The sequence below is a fragment of the Thamnophis sirtalis genome, unplaced genomic scaffold, assembly GCF_051295495.1.
Source record: "Thamnophis sirtalis isolate CommonGarterSnake01/CBP01778 unplaced genomic scaffold, rThaSir2_p1.2 scaffold_14, whole genome shotgun sequence".
Classification (NCBI taxonomy): domain Eukaryota; kingdom Metazoa; phylum Chordata; class Lepidosauria; order Squamata; family Natricidae; genus Thamnophis; species Thamnophis sirtalis.
Genome location: NW_028261394.1, coordinates 22,341,442 through 22,365,069, shown reverse-complemented (window position 1 = coordinate 22,365,069; position 23,628 = coordinate 22,341,442). Strand labels below are relative to the sequence as shown.

Here is a 23,628-nt window from a genome sequence, read left to right as displayed (position 1 = left end):
GATCCAGAGAAGTGAGGGGCATTAAAGCAGTGGTCAGAAAGGTCGGCAGTTCGAATTCCTAATATATTCCTCTCCTGTGTGAACATGGGGTTGGACTAGATGACCTCCAAGGTCCCTTTCAACTCTGTTACTGTTAAAACGCTGGTTAGTTTGCTAGCTTAACCGTGGCTTACAGAAATCTGCATCGGCACTACTAGAATTTGCAAGCCAAGCACGAACAAGCAAACCCAGAGGGTGTGGAATACAGTAACCCAATAGGGGTCGGCAGCCCTGTCCAAAGTAGGCCGGACTACAAAGCTCATAACTGACTGAAAATGATGGACCGGGATAGTCGAACTGGGGCGAGCAATGAGGCTGGCCAAAGGTGGCGGCGTCTTAGCTTGGTGGGGCCGATGAAAAGCCGTTTTCCTCCGCCTCGCGTCGCCGAGGTTTAGCTCGGTGCAGATCTTCCACTCGCGTCGGCATGAACGTGGGAAGTGGGCAGAGACGCGTCGGGGCAACCTTTCTGGGCGGACGCGCGGGGTCGGGGGCGAGCAATGCGGAGCGGCTAGGGCAGCGCCAGCAGGATCGCGGGCTGCGCGGCTGGCGGGCGGGCAGGTGGTGGCGCCAGCTCGCCCGTCCCTGCCCGCCGCCGCCCCCTCCTCTCTTTGCCTTCGCAGCTCGAGGCGGCGGCGGCGGCGGGACGATGGAGGGCGCTTCCTTCGGAGCTGGGCGGGCGGGCGCGGCGGTGGATCCCGCGGAATTCGCCAAGCGGCCCCAGACCCTCCTCAGGGTTCTCGCCGGGGTAAGAGCGCCCCTTCCTCCGCCCCCGAAGCCCTTTGCTGCCCCCGGGAAAGGGAGCGACGCCACAGCGCGGGGGCCGCTTGGCTCCTCTCGCCTTCCTTGGCGCGGGGGCTCCGAGGCACCCTCCTCGTCCCATCATCCGCAGCCAGTCTGGTCCTTGGGGGGCGCCAAGCGGGAGCCGGGCAGGTGACTGATGGGAGAAGGGGAGAGCCGGCCAGCTGCCTCCCGCCGCTCCTCCAGCCACCCGACTGTCCCCTGCAGGTCTTCCGATCCCTCCCCTGCCCCTCCCCACGCTTTGCCTTGGGAGCAACAAGCAGGCGTCCCCGCCGTGCCAGCCCGCCCTGCCCGACCCTGCTGCTCGCCATCCCCGAAGCCAGGCGCCACGGAAGCGCCGATTGCGGCATCTCGGCCGGCAGCCTCTCCGCCGAGGGGGCTCCTCCCGTCTCGGGGCTGCCGGCTCAGCGGCGGGGAAGCGAACGAGGCCTCCCGCCGGTCCGAGGGGAAAGGAGGGCAGCGGCCGCCTTCGGGGGAGCGGGCTCGGCACCTTGACGGGGTCCGCCGGGGAAGAGCTGCTCTCCTGCCCAACTTCGGCGGCGATGGGAGCCCCCGGCCCCTCCTTTGCGAGGCCGGTTCTCCTGGGGTCTCCTCCCCGCCTTAGGTGGGCTTTCCTGCCGAGGCCCCCAAAGCTGCTGCGATTGTGCTGCCTCTTTTGAAGGGCAGAAGTGATTCCCACGAATCTGTTTGGGTGAGGAAGGCGGTGGGCATATAGGTAATGTCATTGATATGCTACCGGCAATTATCTGAAATACTACCAGTAAGATAATTAAAAAGAAAAGGATTGAAAATCTATATGGAAAAAAGACCAGGATGTGTGTGTTGTTATTGTTGTTGCTGCTGCTGGAGAAACCTGTAATCTTTAGTTTAATGTTTTAAGTCAATGGAGAAACACTCTCACAAGCATACAGGACTCTGAAGACAGGTTTTCCTTTATAATCTTCTTTGGCTGTGCAATCTCAGACTGAAATATAATCTAGAGGAGGCTGTCATCTGAGCATACACAAAGTATTGTATATTCTCCACTTCCTCAGACCACATTCACAAGGAAACTCATTTCCTTAATTAACCCATTTTCTTTATTATTTAACAATATCATGAATGCACTAAATTGGGATGGGTCTAAGCAATATGATAAACCAGATTAAAATGAGCCGAGTAGATTTGAATACATACAGTCGCCAGGCCAGTGTTTCTCACGCTTAGACTTTAAGATGTGTGGACTTCAATTCCCAGAATTCCCCAACTAGCATTTCCTACTTCAGCTTGCTGGCTGGGAATTCTGAGATGAAGTTCACATAGCTTAAAGTTGCCAAGACTGAGAAATACTTCATTGACCTTTCCCTGGCCTATTTAAATGTTTTGGCCTTATTCAGGTATGGATTATTTTCTGGAAAATAAAGGTGTTTATGGACAGGGGAGAGGGAGAAATGATATATGATCATGAAAAGAAAGACAATTATCCGTGACAGTAACAGAGTGACCTTTTTGAAGGCTTCTGTGTTGTGTGAACAGCAACCCGTTTGTAACCAGGGGCTCTATTGTTTAAATATCCCCTTTTCAGCCTTTAGTTTTTGTTCCTCTCTCAGTACTTTGAGAGGGTCAGTAGAAACCAATAAAATAGGTTTGATAAGCTTGTTCATACTAGTGCCCTGCTCAGGCTGCACCTATAAAGAGGGTGCAATCTAGGGGGTTTCAGCAGCCCCAGAAAGGAACTGGCCACTCAGAAGCAACTGCAAGTTGAGGCTGATCAAATCTAGAAAGATCCTCTTGCCAGAGTCAGGCTATAAAGCAAGCAGCCCTCATTTTAACTCGCCTACCCACCCACCCACCTCCTGAATCTGGTTGCCCGTTTCTGAACAGCACTTGCTATCTTCTATTTTGTGGGCACTCTCACAAAATGGCTGCCATGGGCTGGGCTTATTAATGGCTGAGCTTCCAAAATGGCCGTTACCGTTTCCCTGAATGCCTGCTTATCAGAATAGAAATAAATAAGATTGCTCCCCTCAAAATACTTCCATCAGCTTGATTGGGTTTTTCCCTTTTTTTCTGGGCAAGTGACTGGTCTCCCAAATCAAGTTAAAATCAGCCAAGTCATCAATATTTGGGGAAGGTTGGCACCAGTCTGCCCACCCTTCTTCTGTAAAGCTGTCTGTTTTTTTTAGAGCTGCAGCAGCTGCAAATTGGGTAAGCAGCACCTCTGTGTTTTGAGGCCTGTAATGTTGAGCAGCCCAGAGCCCTGGTGTGTTGTTCCCAGCCTTGCTTCACCCAAATGGTTTCTGCAGGGCCTGAAGCTTTCTCTGTGTCATATGGAATTGTTCGCTTGCTGTTGCTGAACTTTGCATTAGTACTATGTGTAGTACAAAGTTTATTACCTTGCCAACAAGGATTTTGCTGGGGACTTTATTAGATTCTTAAGGATATTGTTCTCAGCCACAAGATGCAAAGATAACTTGAGTCATGCAGTAGATGAGCTTCCATGATGTGGATGCTCACTGAGCTCAAGTGATGAAGGAAGCCAAATTTAGCAATTTCACAAGCTGGAATTGTTAGGTCGGCGAGAAGCAGCAGGCAAGAGGCGCGAGTGAGTTTCAGCACTTTTTATTGCAAGAGTAAGTGACTGTGCTCTGCCGGCTGGGCTGCTGGAGCTCACCTTTTAAGGAGCTCTGGCAGACCAGCCGGCCAATGACAGTAGTTTAAACTTCTAGGGGTTTGGGCAACCAATCCCCGGTGAGCATGTGAAAACATGTCCGTACGTGCGTAACACCCATCCCCTCCTAGAATGAACAATGTCCAATCCCCTGCCTACGTAGTTGACGTAGTCTTTCAGGTAGGTGGGGCATGCCAGTCTCCTACTTGACCTGCACAGATCACTTGTTCCTCAGAGCTGGGCCGGTGCGGTCGAGCCTGCTGTTCCTCCAGCTGCCTGGGAAAGAACCTTCTGGAGCTCCTTGCCCTGCAAGCTCCAGCCTGGTTCCTTCAGCTCCTGAGATGCCATTTCTTCGTGGGATGGCTTTGGATGTAGCTATGTGTTCACGGCTTGGATTGGATGGTTGTCCCTTGATCTCTTGGCTTGGTGGGGCCAGTTCCTGCCCATCTGCTTCCTGGCTGGTGGTTGAGCATGCTCCGCGGGGTGGAGACCTGGGGTTTTCCAGGAGATGTTCTGAGCTGGTGGGTGCGGTCCAATCGCCCTGGTTCCTCAGTTCAGCATCCCCCAGGCAGTGTCAGAGCTGGTCAATATTCCTCCATCAGATTCGTCTGTCCTCTAGCTCCACTCGGTACAACTTCAGCCCAGTGACGGCCACGATTCGCCCCGCCAGCCAAATTGGGTACCCGGTGTAGTTGTGGGCGAATACCTGGCTGTTTATGTTGAACTCCCAGGTTGGTGGAGCGGAATCCAGGGGGTTCTCTGAAAGGTAGGCCGGGTGTTACCGGTCGAATCTGGACCTCAGACTTCTCCCCATCAATAACTCTACTGGACGTTTGTTGGTGGTTGCATGGGGGGTTGATGTATTGGGTGAAAAGGAATTGATTGACCTTTTCCTGCCAGCTTCCTGGTCCTATCCGGGTGAAGGTTTCTTTTGTGAGCCTCACCATTCGCTCGGCCTGTCCATTGCTTGCCAGATTGAATGGGACAATGAGAACATGCCTGATCCCTTGCTCTGCAAGGAATGCGTCCATTGTTTTGGTGGTCAGTTGGGGGCCGTTGTCGGAGACTAGAGTGTCGGGTAGGCCGTGGGTCACAAAAAGTTTCCGGAGAGCTCTGATGGTGGTGTGATTGATTGCATGCTAACGAACTCCAGCCATTTGGAGTAAACATCCACCACGATCAGGAACGTCTGTCCTTCTACTGGTCCCGCAAAGTCAATGTGGATGCATGACCACGGTCCCTTGGCTGCTTCCCACTCTCGCATGGGTGCCTGGGGTGGGGCTGGTCATGTCTCCTGGCAGGATCTACCCACTCCGTGATGTCCTTATCCATATTGGGCCACTAGATGTAGCTCCGGGCTAGTGCTGAGGTGGCGCAGTGGTTAAATGCAGCACTGCAGGCTACTTCAGCTGACTGCAGTTCTGCAGTTCGGCTGTTCAAATCTCACCGGCTCAGGGTTGACTCAGCCTTCCATCCTTCCGAGGTGGGTAAAATGAGGACCCGGATTGTTGTTGGGGGCAATATGCTGACTCTGTAAACCGCTTAGAGAGGGCTGAAAGCCCTATGAAGCGGTATATAAGTCTAACTGCTATTGCCTTCATCCGTACTATCCCCAGGTGACCCTCGTGGAGGGCTTCAATGGATTGCCTCCACGGCATCTAGGGTACAATGACTCTCCCCTCACAACAAGCAACCCTTGATAGTTGATAGTTCAGCTTGCTTACTCTGGTAGCTCTGGAACTCCTCATTCAGTGTCTCCTGTAGCCACCCCCTCAACACCCAGTTCAGAACCTTTCGCAACCCCTTGTCCTTTTGTGTGTACTCGGCAATGTCCCTGGCAGTGACTGGATTGGCTGGGTTGACGTTAATTAGCAGTACCGTGGTGGTGGGTTCTTCTACCAGCTCCGGTAATGGGCAATGGCTGAGTGCATCGGCGTGGCTGATATCCTTCCCTGGGCGGTGGATCAGCTCGCAGTAGTACGCCGTGAGTAAAATGGCCCATCTGGTCATCCTTGGGGACATGTACGGTTTGTTGGTTCCCGGCAAGGAGCCCCAGCTCTGGCTTATGGTCTGTGATGAGTTCGAAATGTCTGCCATATACATACTCATGGAATCTCTTGATCCCTGCGACTGCAACCAAGGCTTCCTTGTCAATCTGGCTGTAGTTGTGTTCAGCTGGGGTCAAGATCTTGGAGTAATAGGCTATGGGAGCTTCTGATCCATCCGGTAGGCGATGGCTGAGGACCGCTCCTATTCCGAAGGGGGGGGGCATCACAGGTGATCCGAACTGGCAAAGTATGGTTGAACTGGATGAGCATGCTGTTGGAGGATAGGAGCTCTTTTACCGCTGCAAAGGCCCAGTCTTTTCCCAGTTCCATGGCGCTGTCTTTCCCAGGAGCTTGTGCAGCGGCTCAGCAATGATGGCCTTCTGTTGTAAAAAAATACTACAAAAGTTCAATAGTCCTAAGAAGGCTTGGAGCTCTGTATCCCAGGAACTCTACCTACCTCAAGCCAATTTTACATTTCTTTGGGTTCACTTTAAGTCCCTTCTCCTTGAACCTCCCCAAAGTCTCGCACAAGCGTTCCATCAGCTGTTCTATGGAGTCCCCTGAGATGAATACGCCTTCGAAGTATGGCACCACCCCAGGGATTCCTTGCAGTAGCCACTCCATTAAACACTGAAACCGTCCTGGGGCTATGCTGACTTCAAACTGCAGTCTGGTGCATTTGAAAGCCCCCCTGTGGGTCACAATCATCTGTGCTTCTGCGGTAGCTTTGTCCACAGGCAATTGTTGGTATGCCTGGGCCAGGTCCAGTTTTGCTAATATTTTCCCGCTTCCTAGGGAATGCAACAGATGTTGCACAACTGGCACTGGGTACGCGCTTTGCTGTAAGGCCTTATTCAGTGTACACTTGTAATCCGCACAGAGGTGGACGGAATCATCTGGCTTCACGGGGGTGACTATTGGGGTTTCCCATACTGTGTGGTCAGTTGGCACAAGGATTCCTTGGGCAATTAGTTTGTCCAATTGCTCATCCATCTTGGGATGTAGAGCAAAGGGAACCTTTCGGTGTTTGAGACTGATGGGGGTTACATGGGGGTCTAGGTTAAATGAAATGGGTTTCTCCGTATATTTACCTAGGCCCCCATCGAAGACGTTCGTGAACTCTGCCAGTAGCCGATCCAGGTCATGGCTTGAGATTTGATGCAGGCCAGTGATGTTTAGCCCCAGGGGCTTGAACCATTCCACTCCCAGTAGGGATGGTCGGTGGCTGGCACTGACTGTGAGGGGTAGATGGCCCTGGAATTCGTGGAACACCACCTTGACCTCCATGCTTCCTAGGACTCGATCTGGTTCCCCTGGTAGTCGTTGAGCCGGATGTTTGGTGGTTTGAGCAGCTTCTTGCTGGCTGTCGGGTTCAATTTATTTTTTTCCCCTGAATTTTTTTAAAAATAAAAACAAATAAAATCATCCTCCATTACAATGTTGTAGAAAGTGTGTCAATTGGTTACACAGAGTTTTCGTGCATCCCTCCCTGTCATCACCTCTAATTCATATCAAATTATCTACATCATATATATTTATATATGGTTGTTATCATCATACTTCATCCTTCATATGACTATAGTTGTTTTAACATCCCTTTATAACAAACATTCAAAAATTTAAAACAGAACTACATAGTGGCATTCCCTTATCTATTTTCAATATCATCCAATCACATTATTCCATTCAAAATAAAAAAATAATTATGTTTAATAACAAAGTTTTTAAACCTCTTTTCTTAATCATTGTTACAACTTTTATCCAATTTCCCTTTTATCCTGTCAATACAAATCATTACATTATTATCATTATCAGTCATTTATTTAGCAATAGTTTGACTAAATTTAACTTTTCCCCCTTTTTTCATCATTTAAAATTTTAACCAAATTTCCTCTTATCAAACCAATACATACACACACACACACACACACACACATACACATTATTATCCTTATCAATTATTTATCTAACTTTATCCATTTACATTTTTAACGTAATTCTCTAATTTTAACAAAATTTTTAAACCTCTTTTTTACAATTTATATCCAATTTTCCCTTTTATCATGTCAATACAAATTATTACATTATTATCATTATCAATCATTTAGTTTGACTGTAACTTACTTTTCCCCCTTTTTTACCATTTAAAAATTTATAACAAATTTACAAAGTTTTTAAACCTCTTTTCTTAATCATTGTTTACAATTTATATCAAATTTCCCTTTAATCCTGTCAATACAAATTATTACATTATCATCATTATCAGTCATTTATTTAATGATAGTTTGACTGTTTAACTTGCTTTTTTCCCCTTTGCTTTTTTCACCATTTAATTTTTTTTACCAAATTTCCTATCAAACACATACATACATACATACATACATACATACATACATACATACATACATACATACACATTGTTATCCTTATCAATTATTCATCTAACTTTATGCATTAAGACTACATTTTTAACATAATGCTCTAATTTTAACAAAAACATTTAAACCTCTTAATCATTGTTTACAATTTATATCCAAATTTCCCTTTTATCATATCAATACAAATTATTACATTATTATCATTATCAGTCATTTAGTTTAACTATGTTTAACTTACTTTTCCCCCCTTTTTCACCATTTAAAAATTTATACCAAATTTCCTCTTATCAAACCAATACATATGTACACATTATTATCATTATCAATTATTTACCTAATTTACCTTTATAATTATCACTACATTTTTAACATAATGCTCTAATTTTAACTAAATTTGACTAGTATTTTATTAGTAGTTTTCATATCTCAACCTGTGTCTTTTCAGTAATAGTGTAGTCCTATTTCTTTTGCCATTTGTGGAATTGATCTTCTGGTTATTTCCTTAATCAAATTTGTTTGGACTTCTCTTCGCAACTTGTTGCTTATTACATATCTTGTAAAATCTTGAAACCCTCCATCAGCTTCCTTAATCAGTTTATCTTTGGTTATCAGTAGTGTTTTGGTCAAAATGTCTCTCCTTAAGTCCATCCATTCTTCTCTTTTTCCTTCTTCTATACCATGAAATCTGTAGTAAAGCACCTTTCCATCTATCTTCCCTTTCCTTGTTCTGCTCTTTCCATCTCCAACCACACTCAGTTCACTGTCAATATCTACGGTTATCTTGCCTCTTTGTTCATTTCCCCCCATGGGTTTTTAGAACTCCAGCCTCCACTTTTTCCATTTGCTGAATATCTTCTATTTGCTGAGTATCTTCCATTTTCCATCAGGTTTTGCCACATTAAAATTTATATTTTCAAAATTTTCAAATCTCTTTTCAATTCTCTCTGTTATTTCTAATAATTTTTGAATTGCCGACATAATCTATTGTAGTGTTATGGTTTCTTTTTGAAGTTGTGTCATCTTGCAATTAATAAACACTGCCACTCTAGTTTAAAAACAAATCTTTGTTTTCGCTTTTTTCCAGCTAGCAACAAGCATCCAGAGAGCACCAAACAATCCATGCCCTTCTTTATAAACAAGCTGAAGCCTTTGAAGTGCAAGGTCAAAATGATGAAAGGGAACAAAGAAAAAGCAATGTTTCCAGTTCTCAACCTCCAACCTCCAAGTGGCAGTGTAACTTCTTTTCCCTCTAAGGTTGCTACCCTCTTTATATACTTTTTAAATCTTCTTTATTTTTCAGGCTTTGGAAGAAATAAAGTTCTTAAATGAAACCAAATAAAAAGAAAAAATCCATTCCAACCAATATTGTAGAAGTAAAGGAAAAAATTTAATACATAGATAAAAAAGAAATAGAAGAAAATCTGAAACTTTCACTTTAAAAAGTAAAAAATATTCACAAAACTTCCATCGATAGAAAAAATAAAATAAAAAAAGATAACACACTGTCCAAGAATGCTTAATTCCGCCACTTTTTTTCCTTTTCTTTACCAATTTAATTTAACTTCAATCTTTTTTGGGCAGTCTTTTATAAAAATAAAATTTCCTCACCAGATGAACACACTTTCTCTTTCCGCTTTTCCTTCCGTTGCAGAGCTGTCCCGACTTCAGCAGCTTGAGGCTGTGCTTTTTGTCACTGACTAGAAGAGATTATCTTGGATCAATCAGGGACTTTGCAATGTCCCTGAGATCAGCAAGATGTACTCTTCCCTGTCACCATCTCTTTGGGACGGTTTAGGTCCAGATGGACCATCTAGTGGCAAAAGTATCGGCTGCGATCTCCAGAGCCCCAAGATCACACATCATATCGTCACGACATCAGTTCCTTTCTCCTTCCGGGTTCAATTTCTTAATGGTCTGCCAGGACACGATCATAAAATATGATCCTGTGTCCAGCTCCATCTTGCATGGTCCCCCTTCAATGGTCATTGTGGCATGAAACTTTTCTCCTTCCTAGACATCTGAGTGGCCCACAGTGGTGTGATGGATCTCCCTCTGAGCTTGGTGCTGTTCCTCTCTCCACCTACTCCACTGTTGGCTGGGTCATGGGTTGTTTTGTCTCCCCTGCGGAACAATGGGTCTTGGATGGGACGGGGTGGGCTGGGATGCTATGCACGCCTTGGCAATGTAGCCTTTCTGCTGGCATCTGCGGAAAGGCCACAATCCCTGGTGAGCATGTGGAAACATGTAATTTAAACAACGTATGTCCATACGTAACAGGAATCTCCGTCAGAAATTCTTCTGCTTGAGAACAGCAAGGTTCAGGCCCGCAAGAGAGAAATAGAAAAAGGAAACAAGGAGGAATTGGAAAGTGGAGGTCAAGAGGAAGAAACATCAGAACATAACGAAAGAAACAGGAGAGAAGAACAGAGGCATGAAATAGAGAGAGCAGAGAAGGAACGTGCGAAAGGGAAAAGTCAGATACAAACCAGAAGCAAAAAAACCCAACCCCAGTTAAAGATGATCAAGAAATAACAATTATCTCGATAAATTTGAATGGACTGAATGTTGGTATATAGACTATAGAACGAAAAAGAAAAAAAAAGAAATGATATGACATTATATGGGTTTGTGGAAATACCATCTCCAAGAAATCATAAACTGAGATTTGAAAGAGACACCAGTAACAATAGAAAAAGAAAGGGAGGGAAGAAGGAAGGAGAGGAGGAAGGAAGTAGTGGAAGGAGGGAAGAAGGAAGGGAAAGGAGAGGAGGATGGAAAGGGGAGAAAGAGAAAGAGAGACAGTAGGAAAGGAAGAGGAAGAGTGGAGGAGAGGTAAGGGAAGAAGAAAGAGATAAGGAAAGGTGGGTAGAAGGGAGAGTAAGAGAAGGAGGGAGAGTAGGAGGGGGAAGAGAGAGGGTAAGAGTAGGAGAGAGGTAAGGGAAGAAAGAAGGGGAAGGAGAGGAGGTAGGAAGGAAGTAGAGAAGGAAGGGAGAGAGAAAAGAAGAAAAAGAAAATAAGGTGGTGTCATAATAGAGGCTTAGTATGGTAATCAATACAATCGAAACTGTACTCTATAATTTCTTAAATGGAATAACAATAGTATAAGATGGGCAAAGAAAAAGAATAACCATGTTTACCTGGAATTGTATGTATGTATATATAGCACATTAGAGATAAGCAATATTTGGTTATGAATAGCTAATTATAGAAAGGGAAAATACTAATTGCAAAGAAACCAATACGGAACTGCCCTATGGTTTTTGATGGAACTTTTGGTTCCTATGTTGTCCTAAGTCATGTGTTTGTTGTTGATGTGTTTATGTGTGTAAAATAAAAACTTTAAAAAAAAAGGAATGGAGAATAGGAGACCCGAGGGCCTCTCTCATATATTAACCATTGGGAGGACAGTATTGGTCAGTATTTCCTTCTTCCGGGCAGTCCTCTTCTCCAGGTGTTCCACTTTTTAACAGCTCGTGTGTTGCTTTTTGATCCCTGGCAGCCCCTTCACAGTCCAGAGCCCCTTAGCTGCCCTTAGGCCAGAGCTGCTTCTTTGCTGTGCCTGAGAGCTTCTGCTGTGGTCCTGCTAGGAAGCTCGGCTGCGCAGGAGCTCTGACCGGAGGAGCGTGCAGACAGGGAAGTCGAGGAGAGAAAAGCATCACAGCAGGGGAGGCTTGAAACCGACTTCATCTTGATTTGCATGATGGGGGCAAAATTCCCTGGTTTTATTTTTCATTGCTATTTCCAACTCTTAGCTTATAGAATTGTGGCCAAGGACACCTGTGCTGACCGTAGTCTGTTTTCTTCTAACTTATGGACCTTTCCTCAAGCTTCCCTGTTCTTCTCCTCCCTCTTCTGTCGTTCCTCTTCTGAGGAAGAATCTAGAAGTTCTCCTGGCTTCCAAAAGGGAACCAAGTCTCTCTGACTTGCCTAGACATCTTCATTGGGTTATCCTGGCCACAATGGACAACTGTCCATTGTCTTCTCTTAGATGTTTCCCCCTTGGGAGTCCTCCTGGTTCCTCATCCCCAGAGTAACGGTCTTCCATCCTGCCTGGCTTTCTGTGGGGAACTGAGGTTGCCTTGTTACTGCCCTGGAATATCTGCTCTCCTCCACTCAGAAGTCAGCAAGGCCCTGGCTTTTCCCAGCCGCCCAGGGCTTCTTTCCAAGCAGCTTCCACGCCCTGCCGGTCTCTTCTGTCAGAAAGCCTGCCAGTCCTCCTGTCCCGTGGCCCCAGGGACTTTCTGAAGATCCTCTTGGTTGCTTTGGGTGCTTCTGCTGCCTATGCTAGAAACCCATCTGTGGTTCTTTAAAATGCTCTTTGGAACTTCACCCCATGGAGGAGAGAAGGTTTTCAAAGATATCCTGATGCAGCATTTGGCGAAAGACTGACTGTTGGGCAGATCAATAGAAAAGGTTTTTATGGTTTTTATGGTTTTATTTGTATTTGTAGGCCGCCCTTTTCCCTGAGGGGACTCAGGGCGGCTCACAGAAAACCAAGGGAGGGGGGAATACAACATTGAGATTACAACACATAATAAAATAGCAAACAACATGCATACTACATTCGGGCGGGGTAACAGTCCTTATCCCCAGGCCTGACGGGCGAGCCAGTTCTTCAAGGCTATGCGGAAGGCCTGGACGGTGGAGAGAGTACGAATCTCTACGGGGAGCTCGTTCCAAAGGGTCGGGGCCACTGCTGAGAAGGCCCTCCTCCTTGTGGTTGCCAGCCGACACTGGCTGGCCGATGGAATACGGAGGAGGCCTAATCTATGAGATCTTATAGGTCGTAGGGAGGTAGGGGCCTCGGGCGGAGTGGCATGTTTTTTTAACTATCATTTTAGTTTTATCTTTTTAATTTTCAATCCGGATGCATCTCCATATTCTTCTAATACTTTCATCAGCCTCAAACCTGAATTTAGTGGTTCTTCAAGAATAAAAACTAAATCGTCTGCAAATGCTTGCAATTTATAAACTTCTTTCCTAATTTCCAGACCTTTGATTTGTGTTTCTTTCCATATTATCCTCGTTAACACTTCTAGAGTCATTATGAATGACAATGGGGATAAGGACACCCTTGCCTCTTACTCTTCTGAATTTTAAACTTTTTTGTCACCTCTCCATTCATTATTAATTTAATTCTTCATGTTTTCAAATCGGTCTTTTCAATGTCCACCCTGTTGTCCTCTTTTCCCCTATCAAACTAATTATCATGGGGTTATGGTCTGCCCAGAGGTTCACGTCAATTTCAACTTCCTTCATGTCTGATTGCTATTCTAGTGATGTCCAGAGCATGTCAATTCTGGACCATGATTGGTGTCTATTCAAGTAGTATGTGTATTAGTTTATACCCTGTTTTCTCTCTCTCCAAATGTCTTTTATTTTCAGTTCCTCCACCATTTTAAAAAAAGTTTTTGGTAAAGTTCTTCTCTTTCCCTTTTTTTGTCTTATTGCTTTTATAGTCTAATTTTTAATGAGTTATTGCATTGTACTCTTCCAAAATACAAATGTTGTCATGTTATATCACAAATAATGTTATGCAATTTCATATAAAATTGCTCTTGTTCTCTATTCAGAGCATAGATTTCTACTAATAGAATTTTTTTCTCATTTATTTCTATCTCTACTATCAGGATCCTTCCATCTTCACCCTTATAAATTTGCTTGGCTGAAATCGCCTCTTTAATATATAGCACTACTCTCTTTTTTGTTGTGCTAATGAGGCATATATGATCCCTAGTTTGGTATATTCTAACAGTAGTTTTTCTTTTTCTTTTATATGGATTTCCTGTATTGCAATTATATCCAAGTTTAACCTCTTTAATTTATTAAATGTTTTCCTTCTTTTTAAGGGTGAGTCTTCCTGCATTTCTCTATCTATACCTCAGTTTGTGCTTCTTGTTGTTCTAACTTCTTTTGGTTCATGGCAGTGGTGGGTTGCAGGTGGTACTCCCTGGTACAGGTGTACCGGAGCCTGCCTGGAGTTCTGGTACGGTGCTCCGGAGGGCCCACTTGCCTACCTGAGCTCCTTACCTGTCCTTTAAAGCCTTCGGTGCTTCTGCGCGTGGGCATGGCATGTACAGCCCCTGTGCGATGCTCCACCAAGCAGTTGGAGTGTCACAGAGGCTTGCGGAGGCATCACTGGAAGGTACGATGCAAGCGTGCACCCTTCATGTGGAGGACGCCGGGCACCGTTGCAACTGTACCTGTTGCAACGGGATCCGGAACCCACCACTGGTTCATGGTATCTTCTCTCATAGTTCTCCATCTTGTCTTCTTTTCCATCTCCCCTCTCTTTAATTTGTAATATTTTCTTTTCTTTTTCTACCAGTCTCAGTTCTCTTTCTTCCCTTTCTTCCCTTTCTTCTTCTTCTTCTTCATTACTACATATTGATTGATACTACAACATATGGATTATAGAATTCCTCCACCTTGTCCACTGTGTCTATTCTGTGTCTTTTATCCTGCCACAAGACCATGATGCCTTCCAGTATCAGCTGTCTGAAGTTGATGTTATATTTGATTAATTTTGAAGTAAAAAATTGATATGGTCTTCACATTTCTCTGACCCTTCTTGGCATTTGCTTTATGATTACCAATTGTTTTCTTCAGTATTTCATCCCGGATTGATTTTTTCACCAATCTAACATGTATTTCCTTTGGTAAATTATGTCTCCTCACCTAGTTTGTCTGTACTCTATAAATTTCGTCTATCCCCATCAACATCTCTTCCTTCTCTATTCCAAGTGCTTTTGCTAATATTTCCACCATGATTTCCGGTAAATCTCCTTTTTCCTTTCTTATGTTCTGAAAGCTAATGGGCTGATTTTTTGGATTGTAGAATAGAAAAGGCCAGGGGCCTCGGGCCTCGGGCAGGGTGGAACATCCATGAAGAAGGATGCTGGCCATGTCAAAGCCTTTGGTACATGGGATGTACACAGCATTCACATACAAGGCTTAGGTTCTGTGATTGTAATATTCAATCATGGGGTTGAGATCACCTCTTGATTTGACACCCCCTCCTGGTTTCCCCCCCATGGAGCAAGGCTAAAGTGGAGGGGGCACGTTAACATCTGCTTTTAAAATAATCCATCCTAATCTTGTTTCCACAAAGTGCCTTGTTCTCCCCTTGACCATCAGTGAATGGCATCTCTCACTGAGAAGACCCAGGCAGGGTGATGGCACCTGCTTTGGGCTGACTCTACCTGCCCCCGTCCTAGAGGCATGCGCTGTTCTCATCGGGTCAAATTTTAATAGGGATGAGCTTGTACTTGTACTCTTCCCTTCTGAAACCTTCCCCCCTTGAGACATATGTTTTGTACAATAATCAGAGAGTGGAGACCTTCTCCAGATACAGGCATTCTTGATCCTCTCTTGATATGTTTTAGCATATTTTCTCTGGTTTATATAAGTTGTTTTGAGGATGGACCAGAAATGAAACATGGTATAATATGAACCCTTTTGGAAAGAGCTGAGGTTTCAACTTCACCTTGTTCCTCTCTTTCCTTCCTTCCCCCCCACCCCCATTGCAGGTGTTCTCTATTGTGGTGTTTGGCTCCATCATCAATGAGGGTTATGTGAACACAGATACGTCCCCGGTGCTGCACTGCATTTTCAACAGCAATGAAGGAGCCTGCAACTATGGCATCGCAATAGGGCTGCTGGCTTTCCTGGCCTGCAGCTTCTTCCTGGTGATGGACCTCTATTTCCAGCAGATCAGCAGTGTGAAGGACAGGAAGCGCATTGTCCTCTTGGACCTTGGCTTTTCTGGTATGTCCGCTGGGATGGGGCGAGGAGTTTGACTCACGCAGGGGCTGGTTCACACCACATAATCAACCCAGACTTGGGTTCACCAAACATTCTTGTATCCACATAGCATATGGTGCCAAAACAAACAAGACCATGGCTTTGCATAACAGCCGAAACAGGCTAAATCACACATCATGAGCCTCACCTGGTGAATCCAGTGAGCATGGCTTTATGCCACATTGCCCATGGACAAAGGCCGGGTGGGCTGGCACAAGTGTGTCTTACAAAGTGCTTGAACAATTGCAGGTGTGTAAGGAATGACGATGTTTAGTCCTGCTCAATTCTGATGGAAATCCAACCAAAGAAAAGCAAAAACAGTTAGTCCAGGCAATAAAACTATTGTGTTAAAATCTGTTTTACAACTTCTCAGATGTTCTCCCTCCTTCTTCCTTCCATCTTCTCAGTGTATTCTGAAGGCGTTTGGGAATGGCTTTTACGTTTCCTTTGGGGGTGTTTTCCAGCTGGCTGCATTCATGGGTGATGATGTAGAGTGGGGATGTTTTTGCTTTGAAACTTGCCTTGGAATTGAAAGGAAGACTGGGAAGCCAAGAGGGCTGCAGATCAACAAGACCCAGGACCTTCCTGTCCGTCCTTGGACCCTTTATTTTTGATGAGATAAGGCAAAGGTTTAGTCAGACTTCTTTTGAGCATGGGAACCCAAGAGCTCTCCTAATGTTAGACCCGCCCAATCTGGTCCCTTAGGAAAGAAAGACCCTCAACTCCATTTGGTTGAAGCAAAAGGTTATTTTACTAAGAGATGTTGACTGCAGTAAAGTCAGGCAAGCTCTGAGTTTCCTGCGCTCAAAGGATACAGACCAGTTCATCTTCAGCCAATCAGAACTCGCTAAAGTGTTTTGAGAATGCTGAAATGTTTTGGGTTAATCCACATATTTTCTCAGGCTGCCTGGCCTTGGATGCTGGTACAAACTGGTTCTGAGCTTATCACCTGTCATTCCCCCCTCCCTCTTTCCCATCATGTGCACACAAAGCTTTATTGCCCTTCCATGCCTTATTTCCAGACCTGGATGGCAGGATGCCTCTGAGATCCAAGCTGAGCCTGGCGGATCTGACAGGTTCCAAATTGTAACACAAAGCAGTACAGGCAGTCCTTAAGTTACGACCACAAAATTTATGTTGCTGAGACATTCTTTAAGTGAGTTTCACCCCATTTTATGACCTTTCTTGCCATAGTTGTTAAGTGAATCTTTGCAGTTAGTAACATGATTGTTAAGTGAATATGGCTTCCCCATCAACTTTGCTTGTCAGAAGGTCGCAAAAGCTGATTACGTGACCCTGGGACAGGGCAACTGGCATAAGTACATGCCAGTTGCCAAGCGTCTGAATTTTGAACACGTGACCGTGGGGATGTTGCAATGGTCATAAGTGTGAAAAACAGTCATGTCACTTTTTTCACTCCCATTGTAAGTTTGAACGGTCCCTAAATGAAATGTTGTAAGTCGAGGACTGCCTGGAGTAGAACTTCTAAGTAAAGAATGTTGCAGTATTGTTAAAAATAACACAGAGGGCAAGACAGAGTGGGGGTGGTAAAAAGGCCCCCACGGTGGGCATGATCAGAGCTCTGCCTCCTCGCAGAGCGGACGTCTCCATGGGGTGGCTCTCTTTCCCTGGCTGACAGCTTGCGCTATCCGGACATCTAGCCTGAACCTCCTTCTGAGGGCTTTTAGCTGCGGTCTGGTTGTGTCCTTTGTGATAAGCAACCCTGCTGATATCTGCTGGGGGGCTCCCACACCTGCCCTTAGAGTCCTTCTCTGTAGGCTGAGTGGAGTCGGGGCATTCACTGCTCCTCACAGGGGTCGATTTCCCTCCCAGTCTCCTGTAACCCTCCTCCAATCTGTCCCTGCTCATCTGAACTGGGGTGCCCCAAACTGGAGCAGGTGTTCCAAATGGGGTCTGACCAGGGCAGGGAAGGGCGCCCTGCTTTATTCCCTGCTCCTCTCTGTCCACCCCAAGAGAGCACCTGCCTCTCCAGCCGTTCTTCAAGGCAGGGCAGACCGCAGCCCAGGGCCTCCCCTTCCTCTCTGTTCATTTCGGCCCAGGATGGGAGGTTTTGATCTTGTCAACGTCTTTAGCCACTCTTCTCAGCAGAGTCACCTGCAAACGTTACCAGCATCCCCTCCGATCCCTTGTCCAGGTCACTGATGGGCAATTGAGCCGACAGAGTCCAGGACTGAGAGGGGCAGCGCAGTACTGGAAACAACGCTCAAAGCTGAAGTGGAGGCACAGGGTGTCCTCATTCAGACAACTGGGGGGGGGCACCTAACAACACTTTAGTTTAGCCTGGAGACTTTTAGGAGAGATTTAGAGGAGCTACAACAAAGGTCCAGTGATGCCATGTCTAAACACATCCTCTGAGCTACCGAGTTAGAAATTCTGCCCAAAGAGAGAAGGGGAGCCAGGCACCATTTGATGGCCACAAACCTTTGCTTCGTCTCCTTCATTGGAGCATGTTGTCTAAGTGCACCTAAAGAGGGCCTTGCTCTGACGTGAAGCTGACAACTCCACAGTTGATAGTTGCTCTCCTCTGATCCTCCAGGATGCCAGCAGCCCTCCTAGGCACTGCAAAGTCTGCTCTGAGCGGTTCTGTTTCCAGGAGTTCTTTGGTCTACCTTGAAATGTATCCAAGCAACAGGGGTGCTGACTGTTTTTTCTGCTCGACAGGCTTCTGGTCCTTCCTCTGGTTTGTGGCGTTCTGCTTTCTGGCCAACCAGTGGCAACGCACCCCTGCCAGCAAAGGGGCATCACAAGGAGGGGATGCTGCCCGAGCAGCCATTGCTTTCTCCTTCTTCTCCATCATCTCCTGGGTAAGAATAACACATTCTGGGCTCCCCTGCCCAGAGCTGGTAGCCTTGCAGGCGCTAATTGTGCCTTAAGAGTTAATGTTTTAAAATGCTATATTTATACCCTTCATGATCCCTGACAAGACACCTGTATGTGTATTGGTGCATGTGTGTCAAAAAGTCAAGATGGTATACATACTTGTGCCATATGATGTATAGGTGTGTGTGTGTGTGTGTGTGTGTATGTGTTGGGGCTCTGATTGCACAAGTCTGTTTAATATTTGGGGGCTTTGTGTAGTGTCTGAACTCCAGTGAACAAGACCTGGTGGGGCTTCAGATAAGTTCAAGATATAGATAGCAATAGCACTTAAGACTTCTATACCGCTGTGGCCTTACTAAGGTTTATAAAGCGGTACTAATACTTCAGATAATTTTGATTCTATGTCTCTGTTTATACAACCAAGGATTGTATTAGCTTTTTTGACTGCTGCCACACAAAGCTGGCTCATGTTTAAGTGATAGTCCACTAGGACTCCAAAGTCCCTCTCATGGTTACTGTTTTTGAACCAGATTTCACCTAATCTGTAATTGTACTTTTGGTTTTTCCTGCCTAAAATCTTGCTTTTCTCCACATTAAATTTCATGTTGTTGGATAAGGCCCATTGTTCAAGTCTGTCAAGATCTTTTTGGATCCCGAGTTTGTCTTCTGGGGTGTTGGCTGTTCCTGCTGGTTTAGTGTCATCTGCAAATCTCGAGTTCCCCTTCTATTTCCTAACCTAAGTCATTTATGAAGATATTGAAGAGTCCTGGGCCTAAAACAGAATTTAAATGTTCTCTTTGCTGTTACAGGTTGCCCTGACCATAAAAGCCCTCCAAAGATACCGGATGGGGACTGACATGTCTCTCTTTGCCACGGATCAGTTTGGCCCTGATCCCATGGCAGGATATCCGGGACACCCTCCCACCAGCGGTGGCATCGAAAGCACAGAAACCTATCAGAGCCCACCATTCTCCGAGACCCTGAACACCAGCCCCAAAGGTTACCAGGTGCCAGCTTACTGAAGGGGCAGGTGACCCTCCCGCAAATGGGGTTTCAGAGCAAACTGAAACCAGACCCAGAAAAATGGGCTGACATACCACAAGATGCAAGTATAGTCAACAGATTGGTTGCAAGTGTATTCAAAAGTACTTTCCTTTTCCTTTTTTTAATTTTTTTACATGTGGTGAGTTATGTGCTGGGTTAAACTTACTCTTAGCTAATGGTGCAGTGAATTCTGTACAGTGGTTCTTGTCTTATCTGTCCAAGGATATTTTTACTTTAAAAAGAGAGAGAAGGGCAACAGTGTTCCCTCTAAGCAGGAAACTCTAGAAAAGCTGTAACTCCCATTTCCCTGACTGCAGTGGCATTTATTCATGTGACACTTGGCTGCAAGTGCACAAAAACCCTGGCAAGACACAGGGGTGCTGGAGCGGTATGGGTGCCCCGCCAAAACAAGATGGCAGCCACCACTGCGTGATCAAAGCCCTGTTCCTTGTTTGTAGATGCCATGAATACCCAAGGGACCAGCCAGATAGAGTGCCCATCTTTCCTGGCCAGCTGGTACTTCAAGTACTTCCAAGGTAATCACAAAATAATAGTTCTCCCAGACACTCTTAGAAGTCTTCTCTTTCCCTCCTTTTCAATTTTCTTTCCTCCTAGAAAGAACTTAGAACTGTTAAAAAGGAATGTGCCAAATTAAACTACCAGAAAGAATAGCTGTGGTCATCTTCTCTGATGTATAGTTGGGTGTATATAAGTGCTATATTTAGGACAATAAATATGTACATATGCTGCACGCGTGTTTCTGGTATTCCAGGACACTTTGTTATTTAATTTGAGCACCAAAAACTAAACCTTGTTCCAGACAGGAAACAAACCAATAAAAGTCCTTCAACAGCACGAAATGTAGCATTTGGCCAACTTAGGTGCCATCTCAAGTTTTGGTGGCCCCTATGATCTTCTTGTTGAGAAATCAGAAAGGGGAGGGAAAGTTGGGAGGATATTCAAAGACAAAAGTAGAGTCTTGATTCCAGACACTGGGTGGCCCCCAGTGGTTAAGATTACTAACATTTGGCATGCTCTTTTTCAACATGAATGAGACAAAAATGTTATTCCTCCCACTCCTTTAAAAAGCCACATCTCATTTGAGGCTACCTATGATTTCCTCTGAAACAAAGATACATGTTGGCATAAGCTTTGAGAAAACTCCCTTTCCTTTGCAACTCAAGTAACAGTTTCATAGGGACAAGTTTTGTAAGTTTCAAAGAAAAAGTATTTATAATATAATTCCAAGTGCAAAAAACCATGAAAGTGGGATAATGTATATTTTAGCTGCCTCAGATATCTTGGGAGTGGGAAAGGCAGAAATCAAACAGAAATAGTAAATAATCAATACGCTAAATTTTCACAGGGACTGTTAAAATGGCCGTGGACATATTTCAGCCTTAAAGCACACCAGATTTGATTCTGCCAGGTGATCAAGGCAGCCTTGGCAGTTCAAAAGCAGTGCAAGATTGAAGATGTTTTTAAAACAGGGTAGAATTGAAGCAATACAGTATTTTCCTTAGAGAGAACACTGCGATATTAGCACCTCACAAAACTTGTGTTTCAGCATTTTAGGAAGAAACCATGCAGACTCAGAAGCAGAATTATCAAATATTTAAATGTTTCTCTCGGTTGTACGTGTGAAATAAATGTCTGTTCAGTAGTGTACTTTTTTCCTAACTATGAAGAAACCCTTTTCAGACTACCCTTGTGCTAACTGTAAGGAAAAAAGAAAAAACGGGCGATTATGTTTTGTGGAGTGGTAGAAACGTCTCGGTCACTGTTCATGTGCTATAGATTACTGTTCTGAATGTACGCACGTGCTGCCTACGCATGTATTCCCTTCCTTTCAGCCTCCAGAGCTTACGGGGAGAGGCGGGAACTGGTTCGGTGGCTTGGACAAAGCTGTGTCAATGTGTTATGCAGCATTCACAACTCAAGGCTGACACTGAAAATGGTGTGGACTAGAACACACGGTGTTTTGTGTGTTTGTGTGTGTGTATGTGTGTGTGTGTGTGTAGCAGCAAAGCCAGCCTAATCCCAAATCATGGCCTTGGCTCAAGCCAGAAGCTCCACTGCGCCCACCTCAGCCCGATTCTGGCTCGGGGGGATGGAGTTAGATCATCAAAAGATGGTGGCTGGGCCAGCACTGTACTGGAAGCAGCTGCGGGTAGGCTGGAAATGAGGGAGCTCCGGATCCCCCTCCCCACGCCCAGCAAGGGCCAAGCGGCTGACGGCATCCAGGCACAATTCCTCAGCACAAACCTGCAGCAAATGGGTCAGAGCAGCCATGTTGCTTTCTGTAGCAATTCTTTCCTTAACTGGATGAAAATGGCTGTTTTTATCCTGAACAATCCCCACCCCCAACATAACCTGAAATGTTAGGATTGTCCCAGTTCTAAAACTCTTTTGTGGGGCTGTTGTCACTTTCCCAAAGAATGTGCTAAAAGGAGAGCTCCAGTGCACCCAATTTGCTCTTGAGAAGCCAAAGGGTTTCACCCTCCCCAGGCAGGAGGATTTACAGCCAGGTCCTGTGGCCCTCGGCCACTGCCAAAGGGGCGAGAGAGGCTGGCCCTTCCTTCTAAGCCTCCACTTTCCCTCAGCTCTCTCTCCACCTGCCTTTGTCCCAGAGAGCACTGCAGGGATGGACGGCCAGGACGACACAAACCATCAGGACTCCAGGAGGGAGATAGTTTCCAGGGAGTGACACGGGAGCTCCACGGCCAAAGCAGGTGGAACTGGAGCCCTTTGGGACTCCCGAGCAGCAGCCTCAGCCCACCCAGCATCCCCTTCTATGTCCCAGCAAAGGGCCAGTGGGCATTTCAGGGATGATTCTGCCTTGTTAATGCAGCAGCAGCAGCAGCAGCAGCAGCAGCAGTTTAATTCTCCCTTCAGATCAATCCCAGCTGCAAAAGCCTCCCTTTTGGCCTCCTCCTGCCCCAGCAAGAAACCCTCCATCATTTCAGGCAGTGCAGGCAACCCATTTCCCTAGACTGGATTTCTGCCTCAAGCAGGTTCCGGTTCTCCTTAACCCCGGCAACCATTCTGTGGTCGGCCAAACCATCCCCATTGGCAGAGGTCTGGTTGGAGGGGAGAGAAAAGTCCGGAATTGCTGCACTGCCATTTTGGCTTCTCCTTGTTTCTTGTCAAGGTTAATTCGGAGATCAAAGAGGCTTCCATTCATCACCAACAGCAGGAAAAAAGTGGTCACTTGAAGTCATCCAACATGCACTGTAACAGAAAAGCCGACCGTGTGATTTTTTTTAATGTTTACATTTTTATGTATATAAGTATAGCTATACATTTTGAACAACAGATTAGTCTGTGATTGTGCTAATTTAATGGTTGGTGTTGCGATTACAACTTATTTTCCAATAAAGAGCTTAAAAGGAAGAGCCTGAAATGTGTCAAAATGTTCCTGGGGAAGGGAGGCCACCGGGTGATCCAAATGCCTGGCGCAGGGTTATTGAGAGGCATCCTCTCAGGCCAGCAGGGCTCCTTTTTATGTCATCCCTTCCAGGATGCCGGGCAACTGAGCTGTCCTACCCAGACTGAGGCTGATGGCTCTTCTTCTCATGAAGAGCCCCAGTCAGACTGAGGTGGGGGGTGCTACTGTAAGGAGCAGCAGCTTCCTTGTCTTCCATTCGTGCTCAATGGGAAAACTCTGCAACGGGAGCCATTACTTTCAAGAGAGAGCCTAAAGGAGCAGGAGCTTGGGGCAAAAAACAGCACCACAGAATCCTCAGGACCCCCACATACAGTCTCACCGCAGGACATTCAGGAAGGGAGAAAAAGGGATGTCCTGCCAGTAGAAACAGGCCTAATGTGGGGGTGGAGTGGCAAAGGAGATCCATGAATAAGTTACGGGTGAGAGGAGAGCTGATTTGCAGTCCCAGGCCTTAGCTGAAGTTGAAAGGAGCCCTGCGTTCTATTATAGTCGCAGGGAAAATGTGGAAATGACTGGAAAATGTTGGCTGAAAAACGCAACTTTTAAGACTCAGAAACAGTAAATTGAACTTCATCTGAA

At 45.7% G+C, this 23,628-nt stretch overlaps 1 protein-coding gene and 1 long non-coding RNA gene across 2 annotated transcripts; both read left to right on the top strand.

The window, feature by feature from the left end:
- Positions 1-568: 568 nt before the first annotated feature.
- On the top strand, positions 569-20,867 carry SYNGR3 (synaptogyrin 3). Its single transcript, XM_014067238.2, has 4 exons — positions 569-784; positions 15,443-15,680; positions 18,399-18,541; positions 19,367-20,867. The coding sequence occupies exons 1-4, from the start codon at positions 686-688 to the stop codon at positions 19,577-19,579; spliced, it is 693 nt and encodes a 230-aa protein (XP_013922713.1). The 5' UTR covers positions 569-685; the 3' UTR covers positions 19,580-20,867.
- On the top strand, positions 20,868-22,992 carry LOC148042734 (uncharacterized). Its single transcript, XR_015698455.1, has 2 exons — positions 20,868-21,558; positions 22,753-22,992. It is a non-coding gene; the product is annotated as an uncharacterized LOC148042734 (long non-coding RNA).
- Positions 22,993-23,628: the final 636 nt, after the last annotated feature.